This window comes from Pseudochaenichthys georgianus, chromosome 6, assembly GCF_902827115.2.
Source record: "Pseudochaenichthys georgianus chromosome 6, fPseGeo1.2, whole genome shotgun sequence".
Taxonomy (NCBI): Eukaryota; Metazoa; Chordata; class Actinopteri; order Perciformes; family Channichthyidae; genus Pseudochaenichthys; species Pseudochaenichthys georgianus.
The window spans coordinates 10,710,322-10,728,434 of NC_047508.1; the positions used below are offsets into that span (position 1 = coordinate 10,710,322).

The 18,113-nt window shown below is 40.8% G+C and overlaps 1 protein-coding gene across 2 annotated transcripts in view; it reads right to left on the bottom strand.

The window, feature by feature from the left end:
- necab2 (N-terminal EF-hand calcium binding protein 2) overlaps positions 1-18,113 on the bottom strand; it is a 201,264-nt gene that overhangs the window by 177,765 nt on the left and 5,386 nt on the right. For both annotated transcript variants that reach the window (XM_034085676.1, XM_034085675.1), the window contains exon 2: positions 11,994-12,018. In XM_034085676.1, coding sequence (XP_033941567.1) covers positions 11,994-12,018 — 25 coding nt within the window. The remainder of the gene's footprint in view (positions 1-11,993; positions 12,019-18,113) is intronic.

The following is an 18,113-nucleotide window of genomic DNA, read 5'->3' on the forward strand; positions in this document are numbered from 1 at the left end:
AAGACCTGTGCAGTGCAGTACAATAAAAGTCACAGTAAAGGTCAGGCAGTTAAAAAAAACGAATCTGATGACGCAAGCCTGTATTTTCCACTCAGGGTTAAATAGGTATGTCAATGATTGGTCAAAGTGCTTTTTGTTACTTGTATTAGTCTTTGATAAAGACATCAGAGATTCTAGGCTTGGTTACTTGTCACTCTCACTATAATCGTTGTCTTATCTTTATTTGCTGGCCAAAGGATGGCAACTATTGCCGTTAGATGAAGTAGACAGGAAGTACAACCTTTTCATTTCTGAATGGGCACCATTCAAAGTATGCAGGAATATTAGCACTTCCTGTTTGCATGTACCAATGGATAGACTATCACCAGTTTATTTTGATACAAAAGAGAACTTGAACTGACTTGGCAGTCTTAGTTATGCCTCGAAGAAAGAGTACACATTTTCTCGCGGCAATTTGGCACTTGAAGAACCTCTGTTCTAAACTGATAATAGCCTTGAGAGCTGGTAACCCTAACCCTATTGAAGAGAGCAGCATAATCATCAGCCTCTTTAACTCAGTTTAGTTCACCTATTGTCTGCCTTTCATTTTCTCTTCCATATATTACATACACAAGTAAAAGAAGACCACAAGATTGGAATGCTCATTTGCATAGAAAGGGCCAACGCTAGGGGTTTCTTAGGAATTGTGTTGTCGTGTTGTGCAGGTTTAGAGACTACAAAAGCTGCACAATCCTTTTGTGAATGATGCTTTGGTTAGGAGATCAGGAACTGAAGGAAGGATGAAGAGGAAAGAAGGGTAGAACAAACACGATTACACATGCATGGGGAGGAAGTGTATGGACTAACTCATAGAAAAGTAGAGGGATATACAGTAAGAGACTGAGGTGGAGAGAATGAAGGGAAATGGAAGGGTTAGGAGATAAGAGTAGAGACTTTCCAGAAGGGGGTGCAGTGAGGAGGAAGAGAAAGGGAAGGGTGACGGTGCCAATAGCCCACTCATCCCACAGGCGGCTCAGCTTTGTTTCAGCAGCGCTGCCAAATGTGGCTCGCCAGGGAGTCATGCCACGCGAGCACCAAGGCCCGGTTTAAAAAGCCTTGGTGCAGCCTGCACCGCAGAGAGGAAGGGAGGGAGAGAAAGGATGGTGGATTGAACAGGAAAGAAAGATTAGTTATACAATGAATGAAAACAGTAAGAGAGAGCAAATCAAACTATTTCTTGAAGAATGGCCAAGAAAAACTACAGTATGATAACAAAAATTGGGGGTAAACTTATAAATAAACCCAAATGTTGTATGCTTAAAATACTTCTATTGCACTTTGAATATCGGACTAATTCTAAAATGCTGGGCCCAAATCCAACCATGCTCCTTTTGACCAGAAATGATATAATCCCGACCAGTGGAGGGCAGGGAAAGCGTCAGGTGAAAAAAATGTCTTCAAAGGGCGTCTTAACTCCCAGCCTTTGATCCAGACGACCAAGACGCTGAACAAAGAGACTTCAATCCCCTCTGGTCTCCTCCCTCCCTCCCTCTTTCTTCTGTAGGCCACCAAAGTAACCTGCTCTAAATCCCTTTTTGCTTTCACTCTGCCGTTTCCTTCACATCTCATAGCTCCTGCACCACCACATTAACTCACTCAGGTTTACCGCTGCATGGCTCTGTTGTATTCTCATAACTACAGGAGCCATGTTGTATCATGCAAGACTCCTGCATGATCAAGTGATGCTATAATGATGCCTGAATGTCTCATTTTGTAGACAATAGGTCCATGTATTTAGCTTTGAAACTAAAGAAGTCACTCACTTTGATCCCTGCTAATTGAAAGGAATAGATTGACATTTATATCAATTATTCACTTACTTGCCAAGAGTAAGGTGAGACGATCCATACCAATCTCATATCTGCACATTAAGGCCCATTCCCAAACCGCCCCCTACACCCTACCCCCTACCCCACCGTTTGCGCGTTCACGCGGAGGGTCCGCCATATTAAGTGCTGTTCCAAACCAACGAGTGTGGAGCAAGCCTCCAGGAAGTGCGCCGGAGTGTGATGAGAATATTCGTTGTGGCCAAACGGCGGTACTACACTTCCTTTAGGTTGCTGGGCCCGGAAACACTTTTTCCCATTGACTTAGATGGGGAAAGAGTGGTCTGTAACTTTTTTTTAAACTAAATAAACAACCCAGTATGAACACTTGTATAGCCCTTATTAAAAACATTCGTTCCTCAAGTTGTAAAAATGTGCTAATAACGTTATTCTGAGAGTTATTTCCCTCGGCATTATGAACGCGCATCTAACCCACGGGGCCGCGCTGCCCGGCACGTTCATGTTACGTGTTCAGCACTACATGAGTTTCTCTTTACCCATGGATGCACAATAACAACGGACCCATACCGCCTTACTGCCATCCCACGGAGCTGTAATAATGGATATATTGCACATGTTTGCTGTAATTCATCATTTGTAAAATATTATACTACATGGGCTGTATGATTAAAGATGTTTGGAGTTTTATTTGAGTTATTAATTTAAACTTGTTGTCTAAGAGATGCAGATTTGAAACCGTTGTTACATACAGTTACGGCATTTCCTGTTTGTGCCGGAGAGAGGGGAGGCCGTCCCAAAGCTTGCTGCTGTAAATTACTCCCTCCATCTGACAGGAGGGAGCCTCGTGGAGCTGCGAGTGTGGCTACAGACGGAGTTCACTCCGTCACGGAGGGGTAGGGTCGGGGGAGTGGTTTGGGATTGGGCCTAAATATGAAACTAAAACCACCAGAAGCTTACCTTAGCAAAACAGTTAGGTTGGATTTGTTGAAATGAAGAAATCAAATCTCTGATAAACATGCTATACAAGTATCTTGTCTTATAAGTATTGATTTGCTATTCATGCTAAGCTAAGCTAACCGTCTGGTGATATCAACTTCACATTTACCAAAAGACATGACATGGTATTGATATTATTATCTAACTCTGGGCAAGAAAGTTAATAAGAATGCATAACTTGTCAAACTATTATTTGTATTGCTTATCTTGCATGTTTGTTTGGGATCATTTCTGTATTTTGGATAGGAACGGCGGCCCACAGGGGCAAACCGCTACAACGGGCCAGAACCCTTTGCCTCGGAGGAACACACTGCAGTGTAAAAGAAATGCTGCAAATAAACAAACCAAATGTGCCAGGACACATGCAAATAAAGAAACATCTTGACAACAACATATCATATCTTATCATAGCTTTGCCCTGCAATGTCTCACACAACAGTTATACATACACTTTGGATACATTTGTTTCGTTGTCTTAATTTAATTGAGCTAGACAAATCTTTTCCGTTCTATTTTTTTCACTGAAGTCGAACACTGTAAGCAGTGGACTGGATATGATTTCATTGTTTCAGCACCATTACATTTTTAATTAAGTAATTTTAGAACAACCAGCCACCCGTGTACAACTCTGCAGCCAACACACATCGAAACTGAGCAAGGGTGAAAGAAAAAAAGGTTTTTATCTTCTATAATCACTTCATTTGATCACACACATGGCCAGTCCCACAACTGCAATTTTGTGAGATGCGTTCATGGTCAAAAGAGAGGGATTTCTCAGAATACATACCAGTACAGTTTTGTGTCAAAGCACAAAAAGAATAACGAGGGAGTTAGCCTTGTTCTTATTGTTCAGACAATTAACCTCAAATAGAAACACCTATGATTACGAAAATGAAAATGATAGCATATCACATTCTTGTGTCTTCCAGCATAAACACTTTCCTTCCTTTGTTTTCCCTTCCTTTCCTGTCACTCCGACAGAACTTCCCCTCTTTCCTCTGTCTCCCTCGTCATGAGGCACTGTGGGGCTCGTTAGCACCGGCATCAGTGATTAAAGACCGCAGGTAATTAGATACACATGACACCATTCTGACTGACTGGTGCTCTGATGAGCTGCCGCCTGGCGATGCTCTCTCACTGCTACGATGTACAAGTTATTTCCACTGTAAGAGTTAGACATTACATCTACTGTATCAGGGTTTAAATCATGTTTCATTCTATGAGTTGATTTGCATTGTTTCTGGGTTATTACTTACCGCCACTTCCAGATTAAGTGGTTTACACTCCTTCCACACACACTGAGGAAGCCTGTTACATTTCATTCAGCTGATACTTTTGTCCAGAGCGACTTACCATAAGTGCAATCAACCATGAAGATACAAAACAGCAAGAATCCTGCAAGCTTTCAATAAACCAAACAATTGTATGTGCTACTGCATTTTCCTCAAATAAGCCAAACATTTCTAAGTGCTGTGCTAAGAACAGAATAGAGAGGAAACATGTGTCTGTGACAGAACATCTGTAGAGTTTCTCCTAACCTAATATCTAAAGGGAACTTGTTCAACCACTTGGGAGCCAGGAAAGCAAACATGTGTGTTTTTGTTGAGGGGAATAGCGAGCCGATTGGTACAGGTTCGGGAGTGTAACGTTTGACCAGACCCTGGTTGTAGGAATGACCTGATGTATTCACATCAAGGCTAGGCCAGTACCAGTGTCTTCAACCAGATTCTAGCAGCTACCCGTCTTTCTGAAAACCTACACTCAGTCTGGCATTACGATGGATTTAAAGAGAGAACTGGATACAGCGTTGTAGACGGGACCCAGTTCATTCTTCTGATAGTTGCTCAGTGGCGCATGCAGCCAATGGCCTGACTATCGAGAGCAAAAGTACCTGTATCTGGGCCCATAGAGCTGGCGCACTTGTGTTTTACTCAGTCCATAGCATCATGGCAGAGCTCGTACTTGATTTATTTCAAAAAACTATCCGCTGTCCTACAGATTAAGCTTTCCCAATGTAAGTCAATGGGAAAAAGGCTTTTTGGTACTGACACATCATTTGTAGTACCACCATTTGGCCATTTCAATTAGTTTCAACATGCAGCCTACTTCCTGAAGGCATTACTGAATATCTGGCATAATAAATAACTTCCTGGTTTGAGGCTCACACACAGTTTCTGAGAATTAGTTTGACATTTTGGGAAATATGGCGAAATAACTTTTGTTTTGAGCTTTCTGCAAAGAGTTGGGTCGGGTGTTATGTATATGTTTGTCATACTCAAGGCAAGAATTTGAATACAGGTGTTTCCCAAACTGTAAAATCATTCCTTTAAACTTCAAAGTGCTGAGACGTCAACCTTAAAGTGCTGAGACATCAACCCTACAAACAGGTGGAAGAACAGACAGAGATGTAATCCTTCCTATTTTGAGACCTGTGCACCTGTGAAGCTGGCTCCTGCTGAATAAACCATGAACTAAGTGCTCCAGTACGGGCCATCATGCTGTATGTCTACTCTGCACTGCCTCATCTCTCACCCCTGTCTCCCCCCGTGTCTGCTACTTGTCAGTTTGTCTTTCTCAACTCATGTATGCCTTGCTTTCCTCTCTGTCTCATTATTTATGTTGACAGCGACACAGCCAGCACTCTTCATCCAAACCTTTGTCCTCACCCTGCCTCCTATATCTATATCCGCGATCCTTTGACACACACTACCAATAATCTAACTCTTGTAGGTAAGATAAATTACTTGACAGAAATGAAAACAAATCGAAAGTACAAAAAACAAAGGTTGAAGAGTTCGCCGGTAAACAGTACATTACATTACATGTTAGGCGCTTTTATCCAAAGCGACTAACATACATACTTACATACTCAATACTGTGGGCAATCTCCACAGGAGCAATTTGGGGTGAAGTGTCTTGCCCAGGGACACAACGGCATGCTGACTGCAGTGGGGTTTGAACCTGTGGTCCCCTGATCCGAACACCAACGCACAACCCACTGCACCACACCAATGTAGATTTGATTAGCGGTTCACACATCCTCAGTTCTGCTCTCTCCAGCTCTCACTCAACACATTCAATGCAGACAGTGAAGAGAAGGAACATGTGGACTTCAGTCAGAAATAATGATGTCTCCATTCAAAGGAGAATATGGCTGCTTAAAAAATGTAGATAGAAAAAGTAACTGAAGAGGTCTTGAAAGTTGCCCAATCTAGAGATGCGAATTTTAACTGTAAAATATGTATGTAATGTAGACAACCAATGACAGAATGACATCCTATAATACTAACAATCCATAGAGGCTGGAATTACTGCTGCTTTCCAGAAAACTCGGACATTTCTGAAAAACTATGGGATGCCACCCAAAGTCAAAGTTCGTACTTGTAAACTCTCAGCAAATATGAAATATGTCTTGTAGACAACATTAAAATATGCTCAGAATTGTCGAAGAAGTATATTTAGTAGCTCTTTGGCATCATGAACCTGGATAATTTGGTATACAAATTGACATTCAACCTGAGAAAATGTCAACCTCCGAGTTCTTTTGAACGAAGCATGAGAACACAGAGAAGTCATAGGCATAGTGATGATGACTAACTGCTGGCTACTTGCTCTACTGTTGTAGAGTATTGGTGACAGAGGGCTGTAAAGGTTATCTATGCAAGATTGATAAGAGTCTAAACATGTGAAAAGTAGATTGAGGAAAGGTGGTTAGTGGGCAGATAAATTATTAACACTAGGATCAAACACTAAGGTATTGGTGAAATAAAAACATCTTTCGATGCTAGATGTTGTTTTCTCTTCACCTTTTATGGAGGTAGATGTAGTGTCAATACCAGGTTTCCCAGATAACATTGGGGAGAGAAAAGCTAAGAAAACATTTACACATCCAAAAAAAAGAAGAGAAGCCATGATACCATTGGCGAAAAAGAGAAGAAACAGAAGACAGATTGAATGATAATATAAGTACAACAAAATGACTTTCATTAATTGAGCTGTGATACGCTCTGTTTGGCCACACTGAGGCGAAGCAGCTGCACCCTGCTATTTGCTTGGAGGTTTTAAGGTTGTAATTCTGTCTAGTCTCGACAGCACGGATAAACAAGCCTCCCTAAACGCCGTCTGCTTTCTGTCTTTCTGTCAAACGCTGTGACGATAATTAGCAGGTGGCTGATGAGTCACACGGCGCTAAGCGCAATAAATAAATAAACCTACCAACTAACCAATGAGAACACAGATAGAACATTTTAGGTTGAGTTAGTGTTTCTCTAACATGGTGTCATGAAAATGTTTTGTTTTTTTCAATTAAAAGGAAGCGTTGCTACTTTTCAACCGGCATGTAGTTATTGCAATGTGGGTGTCAATGATGTTCGGCTTCCCTCTGTCGGCAAATGAGCAGGGAGCTCCTAACGCCAGGGAGAAAGTCACAAATTGTTCGTTTGCATATACAACCAACATTGCAATGATACAAAGCCAGTTCAAAAGTCCACAAGGTTCTGCTTTAATTAGACCAGGTGCGAAAGTCACAGGATTGGAAAAAACTCAGTTCTTAAAATTCAAAAACAACCAATCCCTGTGCAACACGCAAACACCTACAGGGACACGTCTTTGACAGACTAGCTTCACTTGATACTACAGAGAGCAACAGTTAGCAATAGCACAGAGTATGTTTTGCAAACTTAGTAGTGTGCAGGTGTTGGATTTGAACCAAACTCTGGTGCTTTCTTTCATATCCAACCAAAAAATACTGCTAGATATAAATAAATGTTCCACAACGACTAACAGTGACAGCCACTGCAAGGTACAAGCTAACGCAACCCAGTCTCACGGCATTTCGTGTTATAGTCACGAAATTAATTTAATCTATTGATTCGTGTTCACCAACACGATTTTCCCCTTTTTTTCGTGTCACACAGAACGATTTTAAAAGCAATGTATTTCTATTGGTAGTGTGTTTCATGCCTGCAGCACGTCTTTTTTTCTGGTCGGGTCTTGGAAGACCGGAAGCTGTGTGGTTCATAAAAACATTTTCTTACTCAATATCTTACCCTAAGCCTAACCCTTTTATTTGAAATAGTATAATGTCAGAGTTTTTTGCCGTCCGCGAGAAAAAGAAATGGGGCAAAGAGCCTCAGAATACTGAAATATGTATTTAAAAAAAAAAATGTTCCTTATAATTTGTTATTATTTGGTGCAGGCGCAAAACATACTACCAATATAAATTGCTTCTAACATTGTTCTGTGTCAGAATACTGAAATCTGAATTTTTTTTTTCTCTTTTTCCTTCGAATTTGTTATCATTTACATTGCTTTTAAAATCGTTCTGTGTGACACGAAAAAAATGTGAAAATCGTGTTGGTGAACACGAATCAATAGATTCATTTTGTGACTATAACACGAAATGCCGTGAGACTGTGTTGGCTAACGAGCTAATGAGCTAACAAGCTAACAACCTAACAAAAAAAAGCATTGGGATACGTTTGCTATTTGCCGATTTTAGCCACAACATATTTTGTTGTCTTTTCATGTAGTTAAACCTGGGTTAACGGATCATTAATCATAGCAGAGTATTTTATAAACTTCTATATCCTACAACTTCCCTTGAGACAGACTTTAAAAACCTTACACAACCATTGCTAACCCACACAGGTTTTTCCACATTTATTACATATTTAAACCTCTCGTGTGAGGTTTACAAAATCACTCCCCACTTCAAATAGATGGTAGTAATGTTGCTCTATAGTGAGCAGTACATCGTCATTTTAGACACTGGAGTCAATTTGATTGTGAGTTATCTCTGACAGTTGATTTTTTACTGATATCCTTTCCAATAGGGTTCGGAAAGTTAGTATAAATTAGGGTGCTTTACATGCCACGGACACTACGAGGTACTTTCCAATGTTGACATTTTTGAAGGCGCAACATTATTATATACAGAACAGAAATTCCACGCAAAAATGATGTACAGTAAATATAAGCCACTACAGGTTATACATTTGAAATAATCAATAATTGATTGATGTATCAACGTGCATCAATCAGCACGTTTTAATTTTCTGCTTCTGTAAATTATATTAAAAATGTGCTACATTTGGCATTAAACGTGACAACTATAAAAGAGGACAGCACCAGGAACCTTAAAATCAAGAAGCTGAATTGAACTCAGCCTAGCATTTACGTTAGTATCAACCTATACTTCCATATTGCATGAGCTGACACCTAATTCCACAGGAGTTTGGTGCCCTTGCATAATTCCCTGCATCATTACACACAAGTTCAGCAGAGGTAGTTTTGTGTGCTGGTTGACAGTCTCACTTGGCAGATTAAATAAAACAGAGCCATCATCAATGTTATTAGTAACACCGTTTTTTCCTGCAGTGACAATACAACCTTACAGCTGCAAACAGGCAGAGACTCTCAGTGTACACTTGGTAGTGGGTATTACATACAAATCAGCAGATATATAGGTGGGATAAATGTCTGTAAAACTTGTTTATGCATTCAATGTTTCACGACCAAAGTAGGTAAATGGGGAACAAAAGTAATTGTAGGAAAAAACAATTACGTTTTGCAGCCCAGGAGGCAGGATACAAAGCAGTACAATTAAAATGCAAGTACACCTTGATTTCATTTAGTCAGCAGTGACATAAAAAACATGCAAATAGAATAATAACCCAAGTTACTATTTCATAAAATTCCATTTGACTTGCAAGGATTAAGTATCAAACGGCAGCGGCTCAGTGAACTGCGTCATATTAGAGGTGCTGCTGCAAACAGTAAACCAAGTGCTGTCAAATGATGCAGCTATTTCATAGAATGATTGGTGATTGCTGAAAAACAATGTCTTTGAGTCAGGCGGGATAATCGCAAACGACATGCACAGAATGCGCACATACACACATTCATACTGATACACTTATAGCACACAGACAATTCTCTGCGATGCATGCAACTTGTATTTGAAGTAGATGTGCTCACACACTAATGTTCACACTCTTTCTGGCTTGCTCTTTCAGCAGCTCGGGGCAGGAAGGTCGTCCCTGAGTTGTGTGCCATGAATGTTAAACAGAACTCGACCAATTAAATATCATTTACTGCCCGCTGTCAGATATACCACTCTTCGTTATTCCTCATTTTGTCTTCCTCTCTGTTAACCCTCTCCCCCTGTTAGACTCTGCAACCTCCCGCCTCTCGTTCTGTCAATCTCCCCCCTCCCCGCACCGTCTCTTTTAACAATTCTCTCTTCTCCCCCTCAGCATCCCCATTCTCCCTTCTCTCGCTCATTAAAACAGTTCTCCGGTCTTCTCCCAGGAGAGAGGAGGAGGATAAAAATAGCTCTTCTTCAGCTTCAGTTGGCTGGCTCTTTCTCTGCAGCGTGCGTTCCATACATCAAATGTCTACGTGTCTTCATGATGTCTGTCGTTCCTTCTTCAATCTCTGTTACTAACTCTCAGTCTCTCCTTTCTCCTGCTGTGATGCTGCTCACCCATCCACACTTATATCTTCCTCTAAGAAGACAGAGTCACACAGCTTCGTTGTGAAAAGAAGAGAGCTATATTCTCTGGATAAGATCGGCATGAAATGTAAATGTTGTTGACGCTACCTTTCCTTTTCTGAGCTCGTGGTAATTCGGAAGTGCAATCATTTAAAATGTTGACAGCTGATGCAACATGCCGCTGTAAAGGCTCAATCATCTTTAGAGTAACCAGGCAAGATACAAAGGCCATGCAGCAATGATGTCAAAGTTAAATCATCTGGAACAATGGTTTACAGTATGTTTGCTAGTCTTCTACTTCATTTGACAAATTGATTTTTTTTCTATACATTTGCACACACACACACACACACACACACACACACACACACACACACACACACACACACACACACACACACACACACACACACACACACACACACACACACACACACACACACACACACACACACACACACACACACACACACACACACACACACACACACACACACACACACACACACACACACACACACACACACACACACACACACACACACACACACGGCCATCTGGCTGCTATGAAAGCGCATATTTTCTATGCTGTTTCCTCATTAGTTAAGTCATTTTAGTCAACAGCAGAGTGATGGGATAAAAGAGGAGAGAAGGGGAAGGATAAGAAATAGGAAAGATTGATAGAGGAGGAGATGTAAGCGAAGAAGAGAGAGGAAGATGAAGAGATAGATAGAGGGAGAGAGTATCAGTAGATGCCAGAGGGTATAAACAAACCGCTCACTGGCAAAGCTACACAGCAATGTAAACTTTCCCCTTCTGAAAACACTTGTAATGTCCCAACATGCTAAAAATACTGCACACTGCCGCAGCAGCTCAGACTGCAACAGAGCTTCATGCTGAAGAGTGTTCCGCTGCACAAAGCAGAGGAAACGCATCTCTGACTATCATCTGTCTGAAAACATTCCCAAAGAGGCCAAGATAGTTCAGGAACAGGTTTGTTTGTTAGATTCGCCTTTGGTACATTTTGCCCCTGGATGGAAAACTACAAATGCAAACTGTATGAAAGCAGAAGTGACCATTGTGAAAAAGCACAACTCCATTCATAACTGTGAGCAAGTATACGCACAATTCCACACTGGAATGCCACCATTACAAATCTCATTACGGACAGAATGTGCCTGGATTTTTAAAAAATTGCACCAATATGAAAGCTCCAAAACATTTTTCGAAATGTCATTTGCATTTTAATTTCCATCAGAATAGACAACAGACATATAATACAAATACATATATTCAAGACTTTTCTGTCCTTCTAGCAAGTCCGGAAATTACATGAGAAATAAATAAATTCTAATAAGAAAATGTTTATGTTTAGTTTTTAGTATTTATCTGTTACAATTAAAATCATGGTAAACGGCGTAGGAATCAATGGTATACAAAGAATATCTATTGATTTTTTAGTAAGTCTTTTCGTTGTAGATCGGTTTTCTTTTAAATAATGTTATAATTTTAATAAAGCAAGTCATCTATAACCTGAAAATACAGTGTCTATAAGAATACATTATCCGTCTATCAATATATATCATTATACAGTAAATCCCAGAAAGAACTGTAATGGATAATGTTCAAGGTATATATTTTTTTATTTAATAAAGACAATTAATGAATTCACTCACCATCTTTGTCAGCTCTTCTGAATATCTGTGAACAGAAAGCAAGAAGGTGTCGTTAGTATCATTGAAGGTTTTTGCATTGTAAGAAGCAGGGAAAATGGACTTTCATATAAAAGCCATTATAAAACTTACAAGTCAAATCAAGCAATTTGATTGGTTCTTAGCCGTGATATAATAAATAATAATAATAATAATAATACATTACATTTATAAAGCGCTTTTCCTGGTGCTCAAAGCGCTTACAAGCAAATAAAAAAAATAACAACAAAAGTAGAAAGTGCTAAGCTAGGAGGAATAAGGGCAAGGGGTTAGTTGATTAGGAGTTGAAGGCAAGAGTGAAAAGGTGAGTTTTGAGGGATTCTTTGAATGATGTGAGAGTGTTGGCGGATCTGACGTGACTGGGGAGGGAGTTCCAGAGTGTGGGGGAGGCTGCTGGGGAGGGAGTTCCAGAGTGTGGGGGAGGCTGCTGGGGAGGGAGTTCCAGAGTGTGGGGGAGGCTGCTGGGGAGGGAGTTCCAGAGTGTGGGGGGGGCTGCTGCGAAGGCCCTGTCACCCCACGTCCGGAGCTTTGTCCTGATGGGCTGCAGTAGGTTAGCTTCAGCAGACCTGAGGCGACGGGTGGGGTTGTGTCGTTGGATGAGGTCACAGAGGTAGGGGGGGGCAAGGTTGTTCAGGGCTTTGAAAGTGAGAAGTAATATTTTAAAGTCAATGCGGTGTTTGATGGGGAGCCAGTGGAGGTCATGGAGGATAGGGGTGATGAGGTCGGAGCGTCGGGTGGAGGTGAACAAGCGGGCAGCTGAGTTTTGGACATATTGAAGGTTTTTTAGTGTGAATGCAGGTGATCCAGAAAGTATGCTGTTGCAGTAATCCAGTCGGGATGTTATAAAGGCATGGATCAGAGTTTCAGCAGCGGTCGATGAGAGGGAGGGTCTAATGTAGGGCTGCAACAAACGACTAATTTGATAATCGATGAATCTATCGATTAATGAAACGATTAATCGATTATTCGGATCGTTAAGGTTTTAACTGTACTACTACTTATATCGATACTGCTTATCGATCCGGTCCTTTTAACGATAGTATTAACGGTTCTTTTGACAAGAAATAAGGTAAACTAACTAAACAAATTGTGAACAAAACTAACATCGCTTTTTATTTTAATTAAATGCATAATATTTCACATCAAAAGAAACAACAATGTTTTAACAAATCGTATTAAATAATGTGATGAAAGAACTGTAAACAGAATAGCTGAAACTTTAACAAAATAAATAACTCAGTTACCTCTAATCATTAACCCATGTTTTTATAACTGAGTTAACTCCGTGTGTTGCTGCTAGCATACATAACACCTGACGTGGAAATGTTACTCGTGGACGGGGCTACAGAGCTGCTAGAAAGACAGTGGAACCCGGTGCATTTCTCCGCCTGGATCTGGAGCACTTTTGCTAAATGTTTAGACAAATTGCTCGTGTTACCGCCCTTACATGCTAAACTCTTATTGCACTTTTGGTAACGAGCATTGTCCACATCGAGACGGCTAAAGTTTAACCACACCTCAGAGCGCGTTCTCTCCGCCATCTCCTCCGTGTGTGTGTGTTGCATGCATGTAGCGGCTGCGTGTGTGTGTGTAAACTGCCCCGCCCCCTCGCAAGCAGGCGGGGGAGAGATCTCTCGTCTGAATTGGGAAGATCGAAAATACATTATAGACGCATTTTGTAGTCATATTGCATATTAGAAACGGAGTTGGTGACACTAAGACTGCGATATAACGTTTATGTAGCAATAATACATATGACATATGTTTTAAATGTTTCCTGTACCGATAAAAAAGACTGATAACGTTGGAGCTTAACGGGGTGTAAAACACACGTGATGACGTCACCAACGAATCGACGACTGAATTAGTTGCCAACTAATTTGGTAATCGATTTTAATCGATTAAGTCGATTAGTTGTTGCACCCCTAGTCTAATGCAGGCGATGTTCTTTAAAAGGAAGAATGCGTTTTTTGTGACCTGGTTGACGTGAGGGAGGAAAGTGAGGGCGGGGTCGAGGATGATGCCAAGGTTACGGATGTGAGTGGAGGGGTTGACAATGGAGCCATCGATGGTAAGAGAAAAATCTTGGGAAGGAAGAATGCGTTTTTTGTGACCTGGTTGACGTGAGGGAGGAAAGTGAGGGCGGGGTCGAGGATGATGCCAAGGTTACGGATGTGAGTGGAGGGGTTGACAATGGAGCCATCGATGGTAAGAGAAAAATCTTGGGTTGAGCGGGTAAGTGAGTTTGGGCCAATGATTATAAGTTCCGGTTTGTCACAGTTAAGTTTTAGAAAATTGTTTTGCATCCACATTTTAATGTCAGTGAGACAGGTGCTGAGCTGGGAGTGTGGGGTTGGAGAAATAGATTTTGTTGAGAGGTAGAGCTGCGTGTCATCAGCATAACAGTGGAACTGGAGTTGGTGTTGACGGAGGATTTGTCCAATTGGGAGGATGTAGATGATGAACAGAAGGGGACCAAGTACAGAACCCTGAGGGACGCCATGATTGACGGGGGGCAATCATACCAATAATGAGCATATATCACGGGTAGAATTGTAGTTACTTTTCATAAGTCAGTATCCCTTCGCGTCTGAGAAAAGCTACAACCGTTACAACTGTTACATTACGTCCGTTACGAAACTAACTAACAAACAAAGCTTAAGATGGAAACATTTAAGGTTAACTTCGACCTCTGGGGTGGCCTAACTATGGAGGAGTGGATTGAGCAGTGCCTATCTCCAGAAAAAAAGCACCTAAAGTTGAGCTACGTGAAGAGCAGGTAGACCAACTGGAAAAGTACCACCATTCAAAAGCTTTCTGATGCGGGTCTTGAAACAAAGCAGAGAAATTATGACCGTTGGTGGCCACAGGGGCGAAAGCTCTCTCCAGAGCTACTGGAAGCCGAATCTCGGAGACCGGAGAAAGTGGAGCAATATTCCCGCCATGCCAAGCAACAGCCTAGCACAACCTCAACATATACAAGTAACCACGTAAGCCATTCTACTGATGCTGGACAGTTTTTCAGTGGGTGCACAATAAACGGCAACATACAAATGAATGTAAATGAATAGCCAAGTAATCGATCAACGCTCTCTGTCTAATATGTTCGCTAGCTGTTAGTGTTGTAACATAGCAACCACCTCGCACTATGTTTTGTGAAGAAGGCAATGGAGGGACTATTTTATTTTGAATATCATTATTTACTAATAAAACTATTTAAATTAGAATGTGTATTTTTCTTTCATATTGCCACACTTGGTAACCGTTTTATAAAAGCAATAGCTCACTTCAGGCCGTGATATATGGTCATTATATCACAGTTAAGGGGGTTGAACCACAGCCCTTAACTGTGATATAATGACCATATACCACGACCTGTCGTGAGCTATTGCTTAAACAACACCTATTCAAATCAAAGGCTTTGGAAAGTGACTTAGTCTGTGGTGGTAGTTACATGGGGTTGACATAGTAATACAAACTCCTTCGATTTTTCTGTAAACATTGTATTTATCTTATCTACTTCTGAAATCACTTTAATACCCATCAAGTTTTATCACACAGTGCTGGAATTAAAGTCAGCAAATATTAGCTGATCACACATGCAGTAACCAACGAGCCATGCAAATCATCTTGGCTGCAGTTTTCGACAGGAAACACACTTACGCTTGATAGAGTTTTGATAGCCTCAGGAATATCCCAAGACAGCTTATTATTATAAGTAGTTATCAAGGACAACGTTATATACAGCTCCCCCTTGAAAACATTTATTTTGATGGCTCCACTAAGAATTCACATGCTTCCATTGTTTGTTTCAGTTGACTCTCATAAGTCAGAAGTTGTTAAAGAGCTTGGTAGGAAAAGGGTTCTTTAAGTTTAGGTGCGATGAACTTGTGATTTTGTTCCATCAAGACCCCATCTTGTATCCCCATTTGACAAAGCGTTAGCTTCATGGCAAAATTGCCTAAGTCTTGAGATATCTGCCTAACTCTACTCTCCTAAAACTGCTGATCCCCGTGCATTATTGCCTATCAGGCATCAGAATACTTTTCACGTTCCAAAATCACTATCTAAGTCATCTCTTTGACTTAGCCCTTTTCGACGCTACATACAAAGATGGCGTCCACCATGAAAAACAAAGCTCGGCTGCCCACAAGTGAAGCATTAGCTCTTCTATTTGATTCAAGAGAGAAAGAAGAATGGTCAGGAAGTAACACGGACACCGGGCGACAGATTGAAGAAGAAAAACAGGAGTTAAAGCCTCCTGAGAAGCTCCTGATTCATTGACAGAAAGAAAATAAAGTGTTTTCTTCATTTTCTGAAAACCTTCAAATAGGACTTAGACAATTATACTATGAAGCTAATGAAATATAATACTTAATTTGAACTAAGCAGAGACTTCGAAGCGCTCTAGGCTTGAACCTAAGACTTCTTGCACCCACAAACTAAAAGTGGCATGTCTTGCAAGACTGCTCATTGTACCATTTCCCCAGCCTACTGCTCATCCATCCGCCAATTTCCATCCCCTATCCAGGTCAGGTCATAGTGGAACCAGACTCAGGCACAGTCACACAAGTTGCTCTCCTTCACTTCGGCATCCTCCATGTCTTCTTAGTGACCCCGAGGAATTCCCAGAGAAGATTGGATATGTAGTACTTTCAGGATTTTTCTAGCCGGGCACTGGGGTCTCATCCCAAGAGGACGTGCCCTGAATGCCTCACAAGCATCTCAACATGCAGGCGCAGCAGTTCTTTTCTCACTTCCTCTTATGAATATCTTAGCAGCTTTACCGTCCCTAAAGGTGATCCCAGACATCTGGGGTAAGGAATCCATCTTGAAGACTGACATATATCAACAAAGCTTTGGCCATGCCTGACATTCAGAACACAAATGTACATCCGAAAGATGGGTCTTTGGTTTTAAGACGAAATCTGAGAAGTTTCATGGCTTTACAACCTATCAAGCATACTTCTTTTGCGTGATCATGGATCTACAGTAGGTTGTTGGATCAATGGATTTAGAGTCCAGAGTGCTGACTATTACAATATGGAACTTGGGATCAGGTAAGCATGCTATTCACATCCTCATGAAGACATGCAACTTATTGTCATTTCTCCATCTGGGTCTAGTTGATAACTTTGTTGGAAATCAAATTGAGGTAAGGATTTCAAAGGTTCAGAACAATGACGCTTCCCATCTTAATAGCAAGAATGGCACAAAGTTGACATTTATAAACAGCAAAACTTTTAAACTTGTTCAATTAAATCTCTATTCTAGATTTTCAAAAGCTAATATTTGTCCTTAGGGCTTGAACCTTGGTCCTCTCAGGCCTGTTGGATTCATCCATCTATTAATGTTACTCCCTTATCGGAGTCAGGTCTGGCAAAATGTCCAGATGCTCTTCTCCACTTACACTTCCTCAAAGTCTTCTCAGGCCAGATTGGATATGTAGTCTATGCATGATTTTCTTTGCTTGCATAAAAATGCCAGATACTTACTTTTGAGGTAGAAATAGTGAAACCATCCCATCGTTTTTCTTCGATTGTTAAGGACAGAAGCATATTCAGTTCTTTTTTTCCATCCTTTAAAATCAATCAATCAATATTTTTTACTAAGCAACACATGAAACATTTGGGTGCAGACAGTATATCATTTCTTCATGAAACCAAACTATTCCCTTATCTTTTGTGAGGAATCTTTTATATTTTCTCCAGAAAAAAAAAGACATTAAACTAAACATCAGTGTAAGGCTTTGGTTTAGAAGTTATACAAGAGATGTAAGAAATAAAAATCCCCTTCAGATGCCATTAGCAGCAATCGAACATGCTGTATTTGGAGAGTGAAGCTGATGCATTTCCTTTTCCCCATAAATGTGCCCTGCAAATGGATCTGTCAGCGGAGCAGAACATGAACACTAAGTCACATTTCAGCTGAAGTGACAGATGGTTAAACACACGTAATGTTTTTTTTTAGTAGAACCGAACAACCAATTATTCCCCGCATAAAAGACCCCAGTGGGTGAATTACTGCAAATGAGATGTTCCGTCTTCCATTTAATTTGTTAACTTGGGCAGTCCACATGATAAT